Genomic DNA, 21,939 nt, shown 5'->3' with positions numbered 1-21,939 from the left:
AGAGAAGTGAGAAAGGGCAGGTTTACTCACCATGCTGGCACAGAGGGTGTAGAGCCACTGCACAGTTTCACTGTGTTCCACCATACCCAGCATCCCATCCACGAAGAGCATCACCTGGCCCAGGGCTGGAGGAGGGATGGGGGGCTGGCGTCAGCATGACAAGGGCCAGAGCCCCAGCCAGCCAGCCATCAACAAGTATTTATTAAGCATTTCCTATGTGCCAGGCACCGTGCTAAGCACCAGAGACACAAAGAAAGGCAAAAACAGGGTTCCTGCCCTCAAGGAGTCTAATGGGAGAGATAACCTGCAAACAGTTATGTACATCTATGGTACACACAGGGTAAATTGATGGTATACTATCACCAGAAGGAAGGCATGGGGACAGGTGTGGTGTGCAGAGGGAACCAGGAAACGGCCTCTTGCAGAAGGTGGGATTCGAACCGAGTCTTAAAGGATGCCAGGAGGCAGAGAGTAGAAGGGAAAGTATTGCATGCATGGTATACAGTCTATGCAAAGGTCTAGAGTTGGGAGATAAGTAATGTGTGTGAAGAAGAGTGAGGAGGTCAGTGTCTCTGGAGAGTAACGTGTAAGACTAGGAAGAGAGGAAGGGGCCAGGTTACAAAGGGCTTTAAAAATCAAAGCGATGGGGGCTGGGTGGGAGACAGCACCACCCCTGGAATGAGGCCATGGTGGGAGAGGGGCAGGAAGGACAGAAAGGGCCAGCTCAGGCCTAGACCAACCTCGGAGAATATAGCTCTGGTAGTTATGGTCCGCAGCGGCCCCCACTCGGATCAGACAGCTTAGGCCCTCTGAGTGCACAAACTCCGGTACCAGGTCCTTGTCTTCCTACAGAGGCAGTGGGGAAGGAGCTCAGCGGGGAGCACCTCCAGGTGCTCCCTCCCAGGCTGGCCTCCCAGTGATCCCCTCACCTGGAAGATCTGCTTCAGGGAGAAGAGTGAGCGTCGTAGCTCAGGGCCGCTGGATCTATATAGCTTCTCTGCAGAGGACAAACGTGGTAAGTAGGGCTCAGCTCACTCGGGTACAGCCTCGGGCCCCACTCCCACCCAGGAGGACAGGATGTCAGGCACAGACCTTCCCTTCCCCTCTCAAGAGTACACAGTGAACCTGGAATAGTTATTCAGGCTCACACCCTCCCACCTCTATCTTGGCTACACAGTAAGTTGACCACAAATTCACCCTTACACAGCTCCCGGGGCAACTCCCCCATCCCTGCATCCACCCTCCCACCCTCCCCAAGGCCTGCTGTCTTCACTCTCTCTCAATTCCTGGAGTGACTCCCTACCCCCAACTCGTAGGTCAGCTATGTCCTGAGGAAGGACAGAGCTGTAGCTGGGGATGGCCCACACAGGCACATCCTGCCTCTTATCTGCCTGGCTCAGGCTCCCCACTCCCTCCTTCCCAGGAAATGGAGAAGAGCCCTGGAGAATTGTGACGGGAGCGGCTGGGGGGTGAGGGCAGGGACTCACCTAGGATGGCATGGACGCGGATGGACAGCTGGGTACGCAGAATGAGGGTGGGTTTCCTCCCTTTGCTAGGTGGAGAGCACAGATTTAGAACCGGAAGGGACACTTGGGCCAACCTCATTTTATAGATGGGGAAGCTGAGGCCCAGAAAGGTTTCGTGACTTCCCTGGGGTCACACAGCTAGTAAATAATGACCAGAGTGTGAACGAGAGCTAGGACCTCAGAAATATCCAGTCCTTTTCACTGTACCACAGACATTACCACTTGTCCTGGCCCTGCCTAACTAATCTCAGTCCTGACATTCTTATACAAGGACTTCCACATTCCAGCCAAAACCCCAGGAAGAAGAAGTCCAATTCAACTCTCTCTCCCTCTCTGTCTCTGTCTCTGTCTCTGTCTCTCTCCTTCTGTCCCTAGTCCTGGGGGAGGGATGGTGCTGACAGACAAGGGCCCCTTAAGAGCAGAGAAGTTGGAGGGTTTGGGCAAACACACGTATACCAGGCATTCCATTACCTGTTCTCTCCCCTAGCAGGGGTCCCAGCACATCAACTCTCGCCTGGATAGGCTGGGTCCTCCCTAGGGCTCAGTATGGACTCAAGGGGTTCTTGGGGAAGAGCAGTGGGGACAACCTAGTTCCCTCTGCCTAGTTTCTTTCTCCCCTTCCCCCTCCATCCACCCATATGGCCAGAATGTCAAGAAGAGGGGTGGGGGTGGGCAAAGAGGAGTGCCAGCCCGTTGAGAAATGGCTGGGACTCAGAGCAGTTTCCAGGTAGTGGGGGGGGGGGGGGTGTGAAGAGGATCCCTGTAGGAATGAATAAGGCCCTTCCCCCCTAGCCCAAGTCTCTCTGAAGACAAAGTAGGGAGGGCTTCTCAGACCCTAGTGTGTCTTGTAGAATCAGGGGAGTCAGGAGCCCTGAATGTTATTTCTAGTTCTATCATTAGCTTGCTAGGTGATCCATGGGCTAATCACTTTTCTCTGGGCCTGTTTCTTCTTCTGTAAAAAGAAGAGGTTTGGACAAGGTAACTTAACAGGCTCTTCTAATTCTTGTTTCTTTTCTTTTTTTTGTTTTTGTTTTTAGGCAATTGGGGTTAAGTGACTTGCTAGTAAGTGTCAAGTGTTTGGTCTGAGGCCACATTTGAACTCAGGTCCTCTGAATTCAGGGCCGGTGCTTTATCCACTGCGCCACCTAGCTGCCCCTTAATCCTTGTTTCTTATTTACTAGCTGTGTGACCCTGAGGAAATCATTTAACCACTGGGCCTTAGTTTCTTCATCTGTAAGATGGGAACGGGAATACTTTCACTGCCTCAGTGCCCTGTGAACCTCAAGGCACTAATGAAATGTTGTTATTCTTTGTCTGTGTACTTGTGTTTGTGGCTAACTACTGTTTCCTTAGGGGAGGGCAGTAAATGAGGAGAGGAATGAGTCCCTCCCTGGTCAGTTCTCTGCCCTCCCTGGGCCTCAGGAGGGATCAAGGGAGCAGGTCAGGGGTGGGAGAGAGATCAGAGGTCTAGGCTAATGAAACCTTAGCCTGGCTTTGGGGTGTGTGTGTGTGTGTGTGTGTGTGTGAGAGAGAGAGAGAGAGACAGAGAGAGACAGAGAGAGAGACAGAGAGACAGAGAGATAGAGATAGAGAGAGAGAGAGACAAAGCCTTAAATAACGCCTTCCCAGAACTCACAGTGATTAGGGATCAGAGCTCATACCCCAAGTTTCACCCAAGGAAGAGCAGAGAGAATGGGGAAGATGGGATTGAGTGGGGTGGGAAGAAAGAGGAAAGGGTCTGGGGTAGGGGCTGGAGAAGAAAGAGGCTGAGAAAAGATGGGGAATCTTGGAGGTGACAAATAGCTGAGATGGGACTGATATCCTCTGGAGCCTCTCACTCCTTCTCCCCCACAACCCTAGGGTGGAGGTTAACACCAACCCAATCTCTTCATAGAAGTCATCTAACATGTCACGCTGCTCTTCCAGGGACAGATCCAGGTCCAGGTAATATCCAGATGGGGATACTTGCAGGGCACAGTCTTCAAGCTGGAAGTTAAGAGAGAAGGCTGCTTTCAGACACTATTTCCTCTTCCCTCTCAGTACCTCACGTAGGAACTCCCAGATGACTTTGGCCCTCTCCCTGTGCTGCTCACACACAGGGCAGGAGCTCAGTAAATAACGACTTACGCTTATATGGTGTTTTATGGCTCACAAAACACCATCCTTATCCTGGTGAGGCAGGCAATGTGCACACTGCTTCAGAACTCAGCTCAAGGCCTCACCTGGACTGAACCCCCAATGGCTGGTATCTCCCACCCCACTGGACAAATTTATTTTGTATGTATTTTTGTATATTTTTATATCTACACATTTGTTTCTCCTGATACAATGTAACTCTCTGAAGGTAGAGAGGGCTGCCTGAGGGTAGCATTTTTGTCTCTGTATCCTCACTGCCTAGCACAGTGCCTGACACAGAGTACTGCTTAATAAATGCTTGCACCCATTTTACAGATGAGGAGGCCTCAGCCCAGAGAGGGACTTGTCCAGGACCCAAGAGCAAGCACCAGAGCTGGATCCCAACTCCAGCTTCAGTGCTCTTTCTGCTATAGATAGTCACACTTCCTCTTTTTGATTAAAAAGGATGAATCTTGCCTCAAACACTGACATTAGCTACATGACAAATCATTTCTTCTCTGTGGGCCTCAGTTTACTCCTCTGTAAAATGAGGGGGGAGGGGCAGGGTTCCATAACTTTTTAGGGATCTTTTAACTTAAAATAGTGTCATTCTGAATCATTTAACTTGTCTGAACCTCAGTCTCCTCACCTGTATAGTGGGTCTGATTTTCATACTACCTAACCTATAGGGCTGTTGTGACAAAAGTGCTAAATAAAGATAAGTTATTGTTGTTTTTATTCTTCCACCATTCTGCTGAATGAAGTTAATCCCCCTATTCCAGTTTAGGAGGGGGATGAGAAAGAGACCAGGACCCAGGTACATCATAGGATCTCAGACCTGGAGGGGACTTCTGAGATCACCTAATCCAACCCCTCTGTGGCACCTCAAGCTGATTCAGTCTCTCTCTGAACAGCCCAAGCCGTTTCCCGGGCAGCACAGCCCACAGGGCACTTAGCTGTGGACAGACTCTTGGGCCAGACCCCAGCTTCAACCAGGATTCCTCCTCTTCTGCAGTTGGGTTCCTCCCCTTTCTGCCTCCTTATTTCTTCAACTTGCATGGCTTAAGCTCTAGCAGGGGAGAAGTAGGGGAGGGGAATGACAGGCGAAACGGAAGAAAGGTGGGGGTGAGTATTCCTTCTTCCCCAGTCTCAAGAGGGCCCACTGGGAGGTTGCTGACTCCCTAACACCCCAGCTATCTTACTCTGAAAGCAGTAAAACACTGTCCTGATGAAGAAAACCTGGCTAGAAAAAGGAGCTGGAGTAGGGTGGTCAAGCAACTGAGTTTCCAAGACTCAGGGCAGGCCAAGACAGGGCAAAACAGACCAAAAAACCCACAAGGCAGCTGAGTGGTAGGCTGGATAAAGAACAATAGTCAGAAAGACCTTGGGTTCAAATCCCACATTAGAAAAATGTTAGCTGTGTGACATTAGGCAAATCACTTAGCTTAAGTGGGGACAATAATAGCACCAGCCTCCCAGGGTTGTTGTGAGGATAAGAGAGATAACATTTGCCTTAAGTTAAGATAAGTTCTTGGCAAACCTTAAAGTGCTATGTAAATACTAACTATTATTATTAAAAACAGATCCACACAGGCAATACAGTCCTTATCTGGAGGCAGTGGCTATGAGGCAACAGAGAGATGCTGAGGGCAGGGAATCCAGGACCTTAGGACCAAAAGGAGGCCCAGTAACCTGATGATTGAAGAATGTGCCCTTAACCTGTACTGTGAGTCATATGGACTGTGAAGATCTAGGTGAGGCAGATCAACTGTCTATTAACTCTGACTTTTTCCCCACTTTGAGAAACCTCACTTCCAGGGTTGTGTTATAAGTGTGGAATGATGCTATAGGACCCTGGGGGAGGCAGAGTTTGCCAAAAGCATCAGCTATTTGACTTCCTCACAACTTTAAATTATTTTCCTGTAAGAAGAAGCCTCAACCCCAGGATGGTACTCAGAGTGACTAGCTAAGCCCTTGGAGGATGTGGGGATCACAAGAAGGAAATGTTTTCTTGACTATCTAAAGACTAGGGTAGGCCTCCTTCCTGTATTCTTTGTTATGTGATAAACTTATTCTATGTTTCATGCCTTGGAAGAACAATGCTTGCCTGGGAGCTGAGGGCCCTTTGGGGAAAGCTACAAATGAGCCACATTCAGATATTACCAGGGTAAACCTGAGACTTTCCAATTCTGAGGCATGGGTTACCATAATAGTAAGGTCTCAACAAATCTTAGAGTATAGATTTAGAGCTAGAAAGGGGCCTTAAATGTCCTCTAGTTTAATCTCATGTTTCAGGTGAGGAAACTGAGGCCCAGGGATATTAAGTTACTTGTCCAAGGTCATACAGATAATGTGGCAGAGATGGGATTTGAAACCAGGTTTTCTGGACTCCAGATCCAGAATTTTGTCCACTACATACACCTTACTGGGTAGTCACAGGGTTGTTGTGAGGGTGCAATGGAAATAGAAAAATGAGAGAGCTTTGAAAACTGCTAAGTGCTAGAAAAATGGGTATTAGATTTAGTCAGGAAACCCAAGTTCAAATCCTGCCTCTGCTTCTTACTTGAGATCTTGTGATCAGGAGATCATAAAATTTAGGCCTGGAAGGGATCTTACAAATCAATTCTCTCATTTGACAGGTGGGGAAAACAAGGCCCAGAAACGAGAAGTGACTTGGTCAAAGTCTCTTTTTCAGGCCTCATAGATTAGTTTATCTCTGAGGTCTCTTCTACACCTGAAATTCTGTGGGTAATACACACACACACACACACACACACACACACACATCTCCTATGCAGACGTGTAAGTATATGTGACCCTTAACACATATATAATGTAATATATACATTATGTAATATGTAATAGATATATAACATATATACATACACATATGATGTGTAATATATAATATGCATATACCATATGGTATATATGTATGTATTCCTCTGAATATGAGGGGTTATCTTATTTCAATGGGAGCAGTAAAATAGAATGCTCTTTTGGAGGAGGGACAAGGAGCCCTGTCCATCCCCCCAGAGCATGGGGCTACGGGGTTATCTGAGGTAATACACCTCCCTCCCCACTTGGGACAAACACTCAGAGCCCTGGTCCCACTTCCTGCCTGGCTCCTAGCCCTCCCTTCTTAGGGGAAGGGAATAGGAGCACAGTCATCCTCTCTCTTGGGCTATTTTAGGAGCAGGCCCAAGAGAGTGGCAGAGACCCTTTCCACTCCCATCCCCAAAGGAAATATGGTGTGGGGGGGGGGGAGGAAGAGGGACAGAGTCAAATGGGAAGGGAAGTAAGGGATTGGGCTGTTTCCTGCCTAGGGTCAGTTTGACTGACTGCTATCTCCTTGGCTGTGCACTGGATTAAAGGAAGAAACACAGGGGGATTTCAGGCCCAGCTCTGCAACCGTGGAGACTTTGGGCAAGGTACTTAGCCTTTCTGGGCCTCAGCTGCCTCATCTGCAAAATGAAGAGGTTGGATTAGATGATTTCTCAGGGTTCTTGCAGCTTGAAATCTTATGATCCTTTGATGAGAAGTTGAGGCCCTGGACTCTTCTTTGGTGGGCAGCAGAGCCTAAAGAGTCCACAGCGGGCATATCATTGGTCTTCAAGTATGTGAAGGGTTGACACTCCAAGGTGGGATTAGCTTTGGTCTGCTTGATGCCTGAGGGCAGAACTAAGGGAAGTCTGTAGTTGGGGAAGGGGCAGGGAAGTTCTCCCTCCAAGGAGAGGTGAATTTGATGGCTCTAGAGGTTTCTTCCACCTTTAAGACTCCATGTTTCAATTGAAGCCCCAGCCCTGCCACTAACCAGAATTATAAATAATAGTCAACATTTCTTTGGTACTTGAGATTTACAAAGTGACTTCTTAACCACAATACTTTGAGGTAAGCAGCAGGTATAACAGGGAGCGAGCCCTAGACCCCAGTTCAAATCCTGCCTGCCACTTACTCCCTCAGCCTCCTTGGGCACGTGGGCCTCAGTTTCCTCATTTGTAAAATGAAGGGGCTGACCTCTGAGGTGCCCTCCACCTTTTATGATTCTGTGATCACCTCATTTTACAGATGAGAACACTGAGGCTCAGAGATAGGCCCAGAGGTCAGAGCAGGATTCAAATTCAGGTTTCTGGATACCACACCCAGCCTTCTTTCCACTACACCAGAAGGAGCTTCTCTAGTATGACCTTGGGCAAGTCACACTCCTCTGCAAAAGAAGGATCTGGAGGATCTCTGAGGTTCTTTCCAGTTTTAACATTCTGTAGAAGATGGCAAGGGCATTGAGCATTTCCTATCCAGGGCAACTTTAAGTGTTCTTCCTCCTCCTGAAGAGGGCAACCCTCAGATGCTGATTGTTATCCCATGCCTCAGACAAAGCAGCTGCCCAGCATCTTAGCCATCTGCCCCCAACCCCTCCCTTGAGTTCTCCAGCAACTCATTTATAGTAGGTTGTATCCCACCCCTTGGGCAGCTAGGTGGCATAGTGGATAGAGTACTGGTCCTGGAGTTAGAAAGACCTGAGTTCAAATCCAACCTCAGACACATACTAGGGCAAGTCACTTAACCCTGTTTGCCTCAGTTTCCTCATCTGTCAAATGAGCTGGAGAAGGAAATGGCAAACCACTCTGGAATCTTTGCCAAGAAAATGGGGTCATGAAGAATCAGATATGAGTGAAATGACTGAACAAGTACCCCACTCCGCTTGATGCTGATCAGTCCTGAGGCTCCCCCTCCCCATCTCCCCCCAAAACTCAGCATAGTACACCAAATTCCCTTCCTCCCACCCAGGGCTATACATAAAGAGTATCACAATATCCCAATTCCCAGACCTTCAAAATATCTCTCAAATTCAAAGACCTGGGTTCAAATCCTGGTTCTTCTTCTAACAACCTATGTGGCCTTGAGCCACACTCCAGGCCAATTTCTTTATCTATAAAATGAGGAGATTAGATAAGATAAATGCTAGGTCATTTCTAAATTTTAATTTCGATATACAATTGCAAAATGAAATGGGAAATCCTTCAACTTCTTTGCATTACCTGGGGAACAGAAGTCCAAACCCAAATTTGTTCTAGAGTAAGGTAACTCAGCCAGGGTTCTCTCTGCCATCAAATGTCACACAGGCCCCAGAGGACAGGAGTATCACTGTCCTTACTCTGGCCCATTTCTCCTAACCTCTTCCCCTCCCCATTCCCCTCTAGCCTTCATCATCGGTATAGTGGAAAAGATTTAAATTCTAGTCACACAAGCTCCTTGGGTGGTCTTGGGGAGGTCAACACCCCTCTAGGGGTCTCAATTTCCTCACTTCTAAGCTGCCTTCCAGTTTGCTTCAGAATTTCCGCGTACTCCAACGGGAAGGGAATTAGATCCGGAGCCAGAAGAAATTGCTTCAAACAGCCGATTTTTTGTCACTTAGTACCTGTGTGACCATGAGCAGCAGCAGCAGCTGACTTTTAGATAGCTTGAAAAAGTTTACAAAGGTGTTATAAGCCCCATTTTACAGATGATGAAACTGAGGTTTGGAGGGTTTAAAGTGATTTTCCTGATCAGGGTTGGTCACAGAGCTAGTAAGTATCTGATCCAATATTTGAACCTAGGTCTTCCTGACTCCAAGGAGAATGTTCTGTCTATTACACCATGTTACCCCTTTCCAGCCTGACCGATCCTCCCAGGGACCAATCTCTGTCTGGGCCAAGTGAGTTCTTCAAACTGGGAGTGAGGAATTAAAGAGAAATGACTAGTCCAGTGAACCTCAAGATACCCATTCGTTCACTTAAAAAAAGTATTTGCTAGCCTCAGACCCTTAATTATAGGATCCAGAATTGGAAGAGACCAAAGGCCTTAAGATCTGGAATAAGCTCTAGTTCAAATCCTGTGACCCTAGGCAAGTCACTTAATTTTAGTTTCCTCATCTGTAAAATGGGGATAATAATAGCATCTACCTCCTGGGGTTGTTATAAAATATCTAGAAAGTACTCTGCAAACTTCTAACTGTTATAAAAATTGTAACGGCTAGCTATTATCGTTGTTACTATTATTAACAATATGCCGCTACTCCTCCTGCCCTTTACCAGGATAGTCAGTTTCTCCTGGAGCTCCCACACAAATTCCCACCCCTTAATGGTCCTCCCTCGGATCGCCAACCCTGTGGTCTAGTTGGCTGATGTGCGTGCTGTCAGGGCCAGGAAAACAGCTGGATGGTACGGATTCCAGGACAGCAGGATGGGGCCTGTTCCCCACACCCTGGCCCCCTCTAGCCTGAGATATTTCCGCTCTAGTCCCAGGGCCCCTTCCTGGGGTCACCTGCTCTCCATTCTGGGTCACTTGGCCAGGAGCCAAGGCTCTGGGTTGCATTCTTTGTACCCTGGGGCCATGCCAGACTGCCCCTTTTTCTCCTGATACTTCTACCCCGTTGTTTTATGTACTCAGGGACCTCATCATCGTAGGATCCCCACTAGCAGATTTCTAGACCAGTGAGGGGGGGATGTCAGTTGGAGCTTAGAGGTTGGTTCCAACAATACCCTGCCCCTTCACCATAGCTAGCCCTTCTTCTCCTAGGTCTTCCAACTCAAACTGTGACCCCTCCTCCATCCGTGAAGCTCTCACTGATCTTCCAGGTTAGTAATGGTCTTCCCTTCCAGGACCCGATGCTGCACTTTGTCCACCTCTGATGCATTCACTCTGTATCCTATTGTGTTAAGTTATTGGGGAAAGATCATGGCTCCCTACTAAACGGTAAGCTCCGTCATGGTGGAGACGGTATCTTCTATAATCTTTGCATCTCTTCCAGCGCATAACCTTGGGCTCTGCACACAGTATACTGGTGTTGAATAGGGTCATAGACTTAGAAATGGAAGAGAACTCAAAGGTCATTAAATCTAACCCCCTTTTTTCTGGATGAAGAAACCGAGGCCCAGAAGTTTGCCCAGGGTCACACAGCTACAGTAAGTGTCCAAGCAAGGCAAGGTTTTAACCCTGATCTTGATTCTAAGCCCAGAGCTCTACGGGCTGGATCACTAAGCTGTAGTCAAATTCGTTCCTTTCCTTCTCTCCTTTATTCCCAGCCACCATCACTAATGCCTTCCACCCACTTTCCTTCAGAGATTTCCTCCCTTTCTGACCCCTGCTTCTCACTTAATCCCCAACTGGCTAATTATTGCCATATAACAAGAGCCTCAGGGCTAAGATGATCTACCTTTTTTCCACAGGGGCTCAAACCCTCGGGATAACAGAACTTACACTTTTCATTAATAGTGACAAAGAGCTCCCAGAGGCCAAAGAGAGACCTGTCCTTTCCAGGATCTTTCACTCACTAGATTGAATGAAAAGAGCTCTGGATTTGGCGTCCAAGGCCTTTGGGTTCCAATCCTGCTATGGATACTTACCAGTCCCTTCACCTCATCGGGGATGTGGGAATAACAAGACCTACATTACTTCAAAGAGTGGTCAGGAGGAAAGCCTTCGTAAACTTTAGAGCCCGTAGGAAAGGGAGTTGTTATTACCTTCCCCATAGGACTGTGGTGAAGTCTTAATGAAGTAATGCTTATACAATGATGGGTAAACACTGAAGGACTGGCTAAATGGATTGACTGGGAATGAGATGTGGTCTAACATGTCATAAGAGGTAACAGCAGAGCTGTGGTTAGGGATTGGGACAAGGCAAGTCTCTGAGACTTCAGGTTCCTGCAGAAGGACCAAGGGTTAGGGCTGTCCCAACCTGGCCAGCCGGCCTTCCCCACGCCCCCTACAGATAAGCAGGTCCTCTGGTCTCTGTAAATAACCCCAAACTGGTCCTCCCAGTTTCAGAAGGCACACAGAGAGTTTGAGGTACAGGGGCACAGAATAAGCCAGAGGGAGACGGGAAAAGACATACACTGAAGTAAGAGACAGAGATTTGGCAGGGCTGTCCTTCGACTAGGGAAACAAGGTAGCAGCAAAGGCTAGTCCCTCCCTCCCAGGGTGGTTGTGACAATCAAATGAGATAGCAGTGAAAGGTATGTACTTTCCTGGTCTCCCAGTAAGGGCCCAATCAAGACTCAGTAGAAAGTAACAGACTATATAACAGAGTCTACTCCCCACCACTCCACCCCCCATAAAAAGCGCAGCACCATATCAGCCAGGGCTTCCCTGAGGCATTGAAACCAGGCCCTTAGACCTAAGAGAGACTGTGTAAAGAGGAATGGAGAGGCCCACAGGGGCCAGGAGAGCTGATAGAATGGGCTACTCAACCCTCCCCCAAACCCTTCTGTGGGAAAAAGCAGCTTGGGGCAGAGAGAAGAGGGAGGGAGTGAGTCATAACTAGATAATACACTCTCCTCCCTCCCTGGTCTGAAGGCTGCTCCTGCTCTGATTCACTACTAGCTTCGCTGAGATGTGACTTATGGAAATGAGTTCTCATCTGTTCCTGGTCATCCCATGCTCACATATACCCCCCCCCCCCCCCCAGCCCGGGCCTCCACTGTAGCTCACTGATGGATACACCCCACCTCTCCAGCCTAGATCATAGGTCATAGAATGTCACAATTGGAAGAGGCCTTAGGGAGATCACCTAGCCCAGTCTCATATTTTACAGATGGGAAAACTGAGGCCCAGAGATTAAGTAACTTGCCCAAAGTCATAAAGTCCCCTGATTTCAAAGCAAATGCTCTTTCCACCACACCCTGTTGCTTCCCCTGCTCCAGTTTCCTAATACAGCTCCTATTTCTCCCTTGGGCTCACATGTAACTCTGCCCCATAGTCCTCACACAGGTAAGAAGGTAGCAAAATTGAGACCTAACCTGGGTTCTCTGACCTGAAATCCAAGGCTCGTTTCATAGCATTGGGCTGGCTCTTCATACCATTTCACACTAAGATTCTTCTCTATCCCTCCCTCCAATGGTTGTTTTCCTGCTATAAGTGGGGAAACTGAGGCCAGAGCAAGCAGACCACAGAGTCACAAAACTGTTCTAGAGAGAACCTGTCCCATCCTGGTCCCTCTGCGCTCTGATCTCAGCCATACAGCTCACAGTTTCCAGTTATGACTTTGTTAAAAGGACATAAAACTTCATGGCTGGTCCTGCTGGTGGGAGGGGAAAGGTCCTTGGGCTGAAAGCCTTCTGGCCTCTCATCTGTGCCAATACAGGGACCACACCCCAGCTGGGAGATGTGGAACCACCCAAGTAGAAGTCATTGCCACCTTCTAATATACCAAGGCCTGGGCCTCCTGAGACATCTGTGTCCAAGCCACCTCCTACCGCTGTGGAGAGGGCAAAGGGCAGTGAGCAGCAAGGGTGAGTGGCTGGTATAATGACAGCTCACTTCCTGGGTACTGAGGCCATAGCTCCATGCCCCCCCGGCATTCTGCAGCCATTGCTCTGATTCCTCTTCCAGCTCTGAGGAGTGGGTGAGTCTGGACGGTATAGGATCCAGACCCATGGGTCTGGTCCATTATTCAGCTAGTGCTAAGGTGGGATAAAGAGCAGGGCGTGGAAGAAAAGGGAAAAATCCCAGCACATGGGAGAAAATAATTGGTCACAGCATTTGGAGATGAAAAAGTAAGTAGAGAAGGGAAGTGACTGGCCCAGAGTTCCATAGACAGCAAAAAGCGGTCAAAATTTGAGCATGAAGTTTCTGACTCCAGATCGAGCAGTGTCTTTTCCGAGATTCCCCAGGAAGCTCACTCTTGATGCCCCCAGGTAGCATGCCTCCACTCTACTGGCCAAGCTCTAGCCCAGGGTATCAGGACTGGCCTGGGAAGCAGATACCCTCTGAGTAGGAGATGAGTCAGAGGCTGTGGCCCTGCAGCTTCCTCCCAGACAGGGGAGGAAGTCAGTGAGGACTCAGCAGGCCCATGAGGAAGCTCAGTACCCCCAAGGAAGGGGAGTGTCCAGCCCCCCACAAGTACCTTCCCCCAGAGGAGGCTCTAGGAAGTAAGTTGCTGGCCCACAGCCAGGGATTGGGTGGGGGCCTGCAGGAGCCCGGTCTTTGCCATAGGTTTCTTTTAGGGTAGTCAAGTTTAAGGTCACATGGCCAAGTAGGTCCCAAGGCACCAACTCTGTCCCATGCTAAGCTGGGTCCCTTGACACCAGACAGGAATAATTCCATCTTCTCAGCCTTGCCAATGATAAACAGCCCTGAGTTAGGGCTCCAGGATTTGGGTCACTACACAGTTGGATTATCCTAAACCATGCCCTGTGCCTCCACTTCTCCTCTGGTCACTCCTAGAAGAGTCCCTCTTGGAAGGAGAGACAACCCAGCTGTAGAAAGAACACCAAGTCTAGGGGTCTTATAGCAACTCCCCCCTCAATTGTCCCTTCTGCAAACCAAGCCCTACCATGGGGGCCTGTTTTCAGTCCTACTTTTCCTCTGGACTTCTATTCCGGGGCTGTGGTCATGGTTTATATTTGGGATGGGAATGTCTTAGTGCATCTGACCATTCCTGGCAGAGATGCCAGCCACAGGGAGCCAGCCTCCTGTGCTTGTCACTATGGTAACCCAGCCACACTTAGTACTGGGCTTCCCAGGGGCATCGATGAAGGGAGGCTGGGGAACTGGGGTGGGGTTTGAGTTTGAAATAAATCCTCAGGGTCTATTGTCCCTAGCATTTTAAAGAGCTTAGGGCTAGGCAGACTCTGGCTTAAAGTATGGGAGGAGGGGAGGAATTTGGGGATGCTCCCTGACTTTAACAAAATTGATCTCTGTAAGCCTCAGTTTTCCCATCTGTAAAATGAATGTATGGGGACTGCATTGAGCTAGAAGATCTCTAAAGGCCTTTTTACCTCTAAGGCCTCTGAAACCTCATCGAGTTCTTTAGGTGGCCCTGAGGTGCCCCAGCTGCCTAGACAGGCATATGTCAGAGCTGCCCACACCCACTTTGTCTAGATTGCAAAATCAAGCCATTGCCTCATGGTGGCCCTATCCTTCTGGAGAGCTCCATTCAAGTTCCATTCACCAGGGGCCCATTCTATTGCAGCCGGTAGAGGGATAAAGTGAATGCCCAGAACTGGAACTTCGACCAGGAAGGGTCCTTAGCTATCATCTGATCTAAGCTCTTCCTTTGACCTAGGCAGCAACTGAGGGCCAGAGAGAAGAAATGTCTTGTTCCAGGTCAGAAAGACAGAGAGCATCAAGCTGAGATTTCAACTCAGGTCCTCTGACTCCAATTCAGTGCTTTGTCTCTATGAGCTGCGGTGTGGGGGGGGAGTTGGGGGGGGGGATGCTCAGATCCTTTTCTTCCACGCCCTGCTACAGGGCAAGAGCTGCACAGTGGGGACACTGGGGGAACTGTGCTATCACACACTGGGTATCAGAGGAGAGGGATGGGCAGGTCAGCTAACCAGCAAAGCTCCCTGGGAAGAAAGCTTCATCAGGAAGAGAAGGTGGCTACCTGGGACTGGCTATTTGCCCCCTGGACAGGGATGGTTTATTCTTCCATCCCAACTCCTAGGAGCTAGTTCTGATCCCAGAGCCTCCTCATTATACTTCAGGACTCTCCTTGCACAGAAAGATGAAGCCTCTTCCTCAAGTCTAACCCTATCACTCTTGGTAGAATATAAATTCCTTGAAGGTAATACCGGCTATGTCTTTGTATCTCTAGTGCCCAATACACAGTAACTTAATAATTGCTTGTTGGATTGAATGAGACTGGCCCATTTGGGATGGACAGACAGAAGGCTGGTTTTGCCTGCAGTTCATATTCTAGTTAAGTGAAGAATGTCCCTCCACCACCACCCCCCAGCCCCCACCCCCAGCTGCTCCAGTCTCACCTCTAGCATTAGGGATTCTGGAAGTCCAGAGAGTGAGAAACTGCCGCCTATCTTCCTAGTATACCAAAAGACCTCACAAAATACCTGGGTTTGCCCCTAATGTACTTATTATGTGATACTATGTATTTTACCGCCTTTACTAAACTGTTCTCCATAAGGGCAGGGCCCAGTTCTTATCTACACTTTGCATCTCTTCCAGCTAGGACAATGTGGCTTGGCAACACCAATCCTGGGGGGGGGGGGGGAATCTTGGGACTCTATTCCCAGGAAAATCGGAATAAATATTGAATTTGAGAGAAAACTGCATGTTCTCATGCAGAGCAGGGATCATAGCTTGCTCCTTCCATAGGGCTTATAGGTAAAGCTGGAAGAATCCAAGATCATTTAGTCAATTCCCTCATTTTACAGATGGGAAAACTGAGGCCCTTAGAAGTTAAGTAAATTGTCCAAGGCCACACAGCTAGCAAGTGAAACAGATTTTGATGCCAATAGACTGGTCTTTCTAGGAAAGGCCAGGACCTCATACCACTATGTACAGGTTGGGGAGTTGTCATGTTAACCAATTCCCTTCACTAGGAGTTGGGGGCTCTCCTGGGAAGAGAAGTCTAGCTATGAATGAGGTGCAGTCTCTGGGATTCCCTGCAGTGCTCCTGCTCTATCTTCTCTCATTCCCAACCTCAGTTTCCCCTCTTGAACCTGGCAGGCCGGAGGTTCCCTTAGCCCATTATTGGGCCAGCTCCCTTCTCCTTTCCAAAGGACCATCGCCCTCTCTCTCCCCCTCCCCCTCACTGGGGGCCGGCAGGCTCTGAGCCCAGTAGGAATGCAGGCTAGCGCCTGGAGGCACATTCCAGGGGAGACCCCGGGGTCGGGGGCAAGTTTGTGCAATGCTGCTGCGCAGGAGGCCTTGGCCGACCCAGCCTCCCCCCATCCCAGCTAAGGGGCGGAGGGGGAAATGCAGCCGCCTCCTCCTTTACTGCCCGGGGTGAGGGGGATGGGGGGCCCACGCCCAGCGGAGAAGGAGGGGGGTTGGGGGCATAGCCAAGCCACTGTCCAGGTCCTGATAAAAGCTGCTTGGGCTTGGTCTCCTGGCCGGAGCACCAGGCATTCCTGAGCCGTAAACAGAGAACCACAAGGCCGGCTGGGGGCAGCTCACCCGGGGCTCGAGGGGCAGGGGAAGGGAAGCAGGGACTGGGACATCTGGAAAAGTCCCTTTCCCGTGCCTGCCTCAGCTCCTGCCGCGTTGCTCAGCAAACTCCATCACTCCAGGCATTTAAAATTAGCCCGAGCGCGCCCCGCCCCTCCCCCCAACCCACCCAGGGCAGGCAGGGAGGGAACTCGGAGCTCCCCGCCAAAGGTGCGGGGGGGGGGGGGGGGGCGGGGTAGGGAGAAGGTGACTCATCAGGTCTTTTCCACCCTTCGCTCAGTTCCACGATCCCCAGCATTTCGATCCTGTCATCCTTCCTGGGGGAAATCCCCCACTCTTGGTCCTGCTCGGCCTGGGACTCCCAGGCAGGTCCGCCCCCTCAGGAAAGCCCAGGGCCTGTTTTTCCCTTCCCGGCACAGTTCTGCCCGGGTCTCCATCCTGGCCCTCCCAGCTAACTGCAGGGCTGGGAGGACTAGCTAAGACCTTCCACAGAGTGGAGCAAGCTACCGCCAAATTCCTGGGGGCTGCGCGTAGTACCAGCCAAAGCACAGGATTTGGAGTCAAAATAATAATAATGATAATAATCGCTTCCATTTACATAATGCTTTGAGGTTTGCAAACTGCTTTACATATAATCTCATTTTAGCCTTACAAGCACAGAGTGAGGAAAGCGCTACAAGGCTAGAGCATTTATGAAGCTCTTACTACATGCCAGGCACAATGTTAGGCACATAAATCCAAACAAGACAGTCCATGGAGGCTCACAGTTGAAGTGATTTGTCTCTGGTCATCCAGCCAAATGTCAGAGACGAGATTTGAACCTAGGTCTTCCTGACTCCAAGGCCAGCACTGTAGCCATTTCATCATGTATCCAGTTTTTTGCTACTTAGTACCTGGGTGACCTTGGGCACTAAGTCACCCCCTTGCGACGGTTTTTTCAACTTTAAAACGATTGGGTTGGACTCAATGCTGAGGTCTCATCTAGCTCTAAAATCCTGGGATCGTGGGGTTCTCCCTCTGTTCAGTTTCCCGGGGTCTACTTGGCACACTCAAGCCCCCCAGTACCCATCTAGTCGCACCTTTTTGGTAGGAGAAGCAACCCCGCCGGAAAAGTGTGTTCTAACTCAGTCCCTCCCCTCCCCTTGGCCCCGCCCCCAGACCTCACTCACCTGGAGCACAGGTGCACTAGGTCCATTCCCAAACTTTTGAGGGGACTCTGGGGTCCCCAGCCGGAGGGGCAATTTTTGTCCCCCTAGCCCCACCCCCGACGGTGCTCCTGGGAGGGGGGGCAGCCCCAGCCCCGAACCCTCCCTGGCCCGGACTCACCTTGAGCGGTGCCGACAGTAGCCGGTGCAGAGCGGGGATCTGGGCACCCAGCGGCAGTGTCCCGTCCAGGGTGCAGGTGGGGGCCCGGCGGGGCTCCGGGAAGTTGGCGCAGGCGAAGGGGTCCGCGTCCTCTAAATACTGCACCCTCACCGTTACCGCCGCCGCCTCGCTGTCCTCCCGGCCATCCCCACCCGCCATGGCCCCCGCCGCCAGCTCGATCGGCTCGGCTCGGCTCGGCCGCCTCCCTTCGGGCCCGAGGCGGCGTATCGACTCAGCAGCCGGGGCTGGAAGGACAGCACAGAGCTGAGGGGGAAAGAGGCGGGGCGAGAAAGGGGGCGGGGCCGATAGGGGCGGGGCGAGGAGGCCAAGTCCCGGAACGCCGCGGCCACGATCAGAGGCGAGGGGCGGAGCTAAAAGTTAGCCAATCAGAGACCCGAGGTCTCACTACTCGAAAGATCCGTTAGCTAGCTAAGCGGGGGTGGGGTGGGGGGCGGGATATGGGAACAATGATCTCTCCAGCGAGCTCTGGGATTGGCTGTTTCTCCGCAGTCTGCGTGGATGGGACGGGGCATTTTCTTCCTCTGTCTAAGGATAGGGTTGAGGATCGTTCTCCTCAGTTTCGGGGGGAGGGGGAAGGGGACTAATTCTGCCTCTGCAATGGGTGGAGTGGGGTAGGTTCCTCTCAATCGTGTGGAGTGTGTGTGTGTGTGTGTGTATGTGTGTGTATGAGTGCGCGCCCTCAAGGAGTTTATATTCTATTGGGGAAGACCGCGTGCTCACAGATAAATATGATGTGTATATATATATATAATATACATACACACATACACAGATGCATATGTATATGCATATATTGTTGTTCAGTCGTGTATGACTTCGTGATCACCTTCTGGGATTTTCTTGGCAAAGATACTGGACTGGTTTGCTATTTCCTTCTCCAGCTTATTTTACAGATGAGGAAACTGAGGCAAACAGGGTGAAGTGACTTGCCCAGGTTCACACAACTAGTAAGTGTCTGAGGCTGAATTTGTACCGACTCCAGTCCCGGTGCCTATGCACAGTGCTACTTAGCTGCTTGCACTGTGTGTGTGTGTGTGTGTGTGTGTGTGTGTGTGTGTGTCTGTCTGTCTGTCTGTCTGTCTGTCTGTCTATATTTAAATGAACAGTACTGGGGAGGTACTAATACCTGAGAATCTTGAAAGAGGTAAGTTGAGAAAGAAACTAGAGATTCCAAGACACAGAGGTGGAAAAGGAAGGCATGCATTGTTGTGTTGGGGGTGCAGCAAGAAAGCCCGTTTGGCTGAATTATAGAGTGCTTAAGGGGAAACAAGGTATAATCAACCCAAAAAGATAGTCTGGAGCCAGACTGTAAGGGGGCTTTAAATGCCAAACATACAAATTTGTATTTTAACTTAAAGGCAATGAATGGGTGGGCTTCTTCAGCAAGGTAGTAACCTGGTCAGAACTGCTCTTAAAACACTCATTTGGCAGCTGATGGGGGAATGTATTGGAGAGGGAAGAAACTAAATGTAGGGAAGTCAGAAGAGTTGATAAGAACCTGGGCTAGGGTAATAATATAAATAGAAAGGAGATGGATGGAGAGATGTTTAGGACCTAGAATCTACAAATTGTGGAAACTGATTCAATACTGGTTGGTGGTCAGTAAGAGTGAAGAAGGGTTGATGATGACTCTTAAGGTGTGGACCTGAGTGATTGGAAAAAGTGTGGCTGTGACTATAATGAGGAAATTCAAAGAGGGGTGGGTTTGGGGAAAAGATCATGAATTTTGCTGTAGACCTGTTGAGTTTGAGAGTCCTATGGGACATCCTTAGGATGGTAACTGGTGACAGAGAATTGGGACTTAAAAGAATAACTAGGCTTGGATATTTATATCTGAGGATGAGATGGTAATTGAACCAAAAGGAGCTGGGAGTGGTCACCAAATGAGAGAGTATAGAGAAAAATAAAGGAGGGCTGAGGATAGAGACTTAAGGTATAGCCACAGTAAATAGTCCTGACATGGATGATGAATGTGTAAAGAAGAATGTGAAGGAGATAGGAAGAGAACCAGGACAAAGTAGTGTCACAAAGACCTTCAGAGAAACAGAGTATGTAGGAAGAGAGGGTAGTCAAGGATGTCAAATCTAGAAGAGAGGCTAAGAAGGATGAGGACTGAGAAGTCATTGAATTTGGCAACTAAGAGATGATTGGTAACTTTGGAATAAGCATTTTCAACTGGGTGATGAAATCAAGACATATAGCAGAGAATTTAGAAGAGAGTGATAGGGCAGCAGTTGGGGGCACATAGTTTAGACAGTTTTTTCAAGAAATTTGGTTGAAAGAGAAGAGAGACATAGCTAGCTAGACAATAGCGAGAATGGGGGGATCTAGGGAGGATTTGATGAGTATAATAGAGATACTGATCAATGAAGTAGGAATCCTTAGAACATGCTCAGACCCTGGAAACTAGCCCCCTGAACTAGGGAATGATTTGTCCATCCTGGAGGCAATACAGAAAGTGAATTTGGTGAGAACTCCCAGGAGGGAATTAAGGTTTTAAGGGGATTAAGGATTCCAGGTGTTCTGTGCATGCTAGTATTTATATAGTGCCTACTATGTGCCAGGCACTGTGCTAAGTGCTTTAGAAATATTATCTTATTTGATGTTCACAACAATACTGGGAGGTGCAATTATTATTAACATTTTACAGTTGAGGAAACTTGAGACAAACAGAGGTTAAGTGACTAGTCCAGGATCACACTCATTAAGTGCCTGCAGCTGAATTTGAACTCAAGTCTTCCTGACTCCAAGTCCAGTGCTCTGTTCACTGTGCCACTTAGCTGTCCCAACTACTTTTGTTACTTTAAGTTTGAGCTCACTCTCCCCAGGGACCTTATGTGTGTGCAAGAGTAGAGTGGGCCCCTGGGGTTTGGGGGGGCAATTGTTTTTACTTCTGTCACCTTTATAACTTTTCAGTAAATATTCCTTCATAAAAGCTAATTGATGTCAATTAATTTATCAGTACTGAGGGAGCTGACGAGAATAGTATTAGAAGTCTCAAACCCTTAGGATTACCCCTTAGAACTCTAAGGGGGACAGTAAAATTATCCTCTGAGGAACCTAACCTTCCAGTGCAATTGAGTTAGGTGAGTGGCCCCAGGATGGGATGTTTCATAGAGAATGGGGGAAAGGTGAGACTTGTAGGCAACAGGGGAGGAGCTATTAGATTGAGAGGGATTGAAGAATAGATAGAGGGATGATAGTGGGAGCAATTGGCTGGAGAAGATAGGAGGGAATGGGATCAAAGGTACATATAGTAGGACTGGTTATGGAGAATAGGCTTACCTCTTCATCAGCGGCTGTTATTGTCTAGGGGTTGTTTGGTGAAGGGGAGGAGAGAAGGGGGAACTCTAGGCAAATGACCTTGATTTTCTCTGTAAAATATGAGACCTCTGCTGAGAAGGTGGGGGCAGGGTTTGCTGCTGCTTTGAGGAGAATCTGAGGGGCGAGGGGGAGGGCTGGGACAGATTCCTCAAATATTTAGTCAAATCCCCTTCACTGTTTTTTGAATGAGATTAGGACAACTATCTCCAGACTGTTTTGACTGGAATGTGTAGATGAGGCAATTTGCTAAGTAGAGCCCTTCGTAAGAACTCATTAAACATTTTGTGAATGAAACCTGGGTTGATATTCTGGCTGTGCCATGCACCCCTAGATCTGTGCTTCAGTGTCCTCATCTCAAAATGAGATTGAAAGTGGGTTAACCTGTGCTTTCTAGCTCTAAAATCTCTAGCTCTAGAATCAGTGATCTAAGGTTTTTAGAAGTTATTCACAAAGTCCTCTAGTCCAACATCCTCATTTTACAGATGAGGAAACTGAGGACCTTAGTGACTGGCACAATGTCACAGAGGAAAGACTGGAGGAAAAGGGAGAAGAAGGAGCATCCAGGTCTCCTTTATGTTGCTGATCCCATCCCAAATCTACCAGCCTTGGATCTTGCCCAAAGTGGGTGAATTGTCCGCACAGCCACCCTACTGTGTAGTAGATTTAGTGTTTACTGCTCCCTGCTGTCCTCCTTGGGAAT

General features: G+C 49.1%; 1 protein-coding gene across 1 annotated transcript in view; it reads right to left on the bottom strand.

Moving 5' to 3' along the window:
- Positions 1-18,065, bottom strand: part of FHOD1 (formin homology 2 domain containing 1) — a 37,894-nt gene extending 19,829 nt beyond the window's left edge. The window contains exons 1-6 of the mRNA XM_027846838.1: positions 17,856-18,065; positions 3,406-3,512; positions 1,488-1,552; positions 930-997; positions 741-846; positions 31-125 (exon numbers count right to left, since the gene is read on the bottom strand). Of these exons, the coding sequence (XP_027702639.1) occupies positions 31-125; positions 741-846; positions 930-997; positions 1,488-1,552; positions 3,406-3,512; positions 17,856-18,053 (639 nt within the window). The 5' untranslated portion in view covers positions 18,054-18,065. The remainder of the gene's footprint in view (positions 1-30; positions 126-740; positions 847-929; positions 998-1,487; positions 1,553-3,405; positions 3,513-17,855) is intronic.
- Between the last annotated feature and the right edge of the window lie 3,874 nt (positions 18,066-21,939).

Source organism: Vombatus ursinus, unplaced genomic scaffold (assembly GCF_900497805.2).
Source record: "Vombatus ursinus unplaced genomic scaffold, bare-nosed wombat genome assembly UNPS02005286.1, whole genome shotgun sequence".
Taxonomy (NCBI): Eukaryota; Metazoa; Chordata; class Mammalia; order Diprotodontia; family Vombatidae; genus Vombatus; species Vombatus ursinus.
This window is presented reverse-complemented; position numbering and strand designations above follow the sequence as displayed.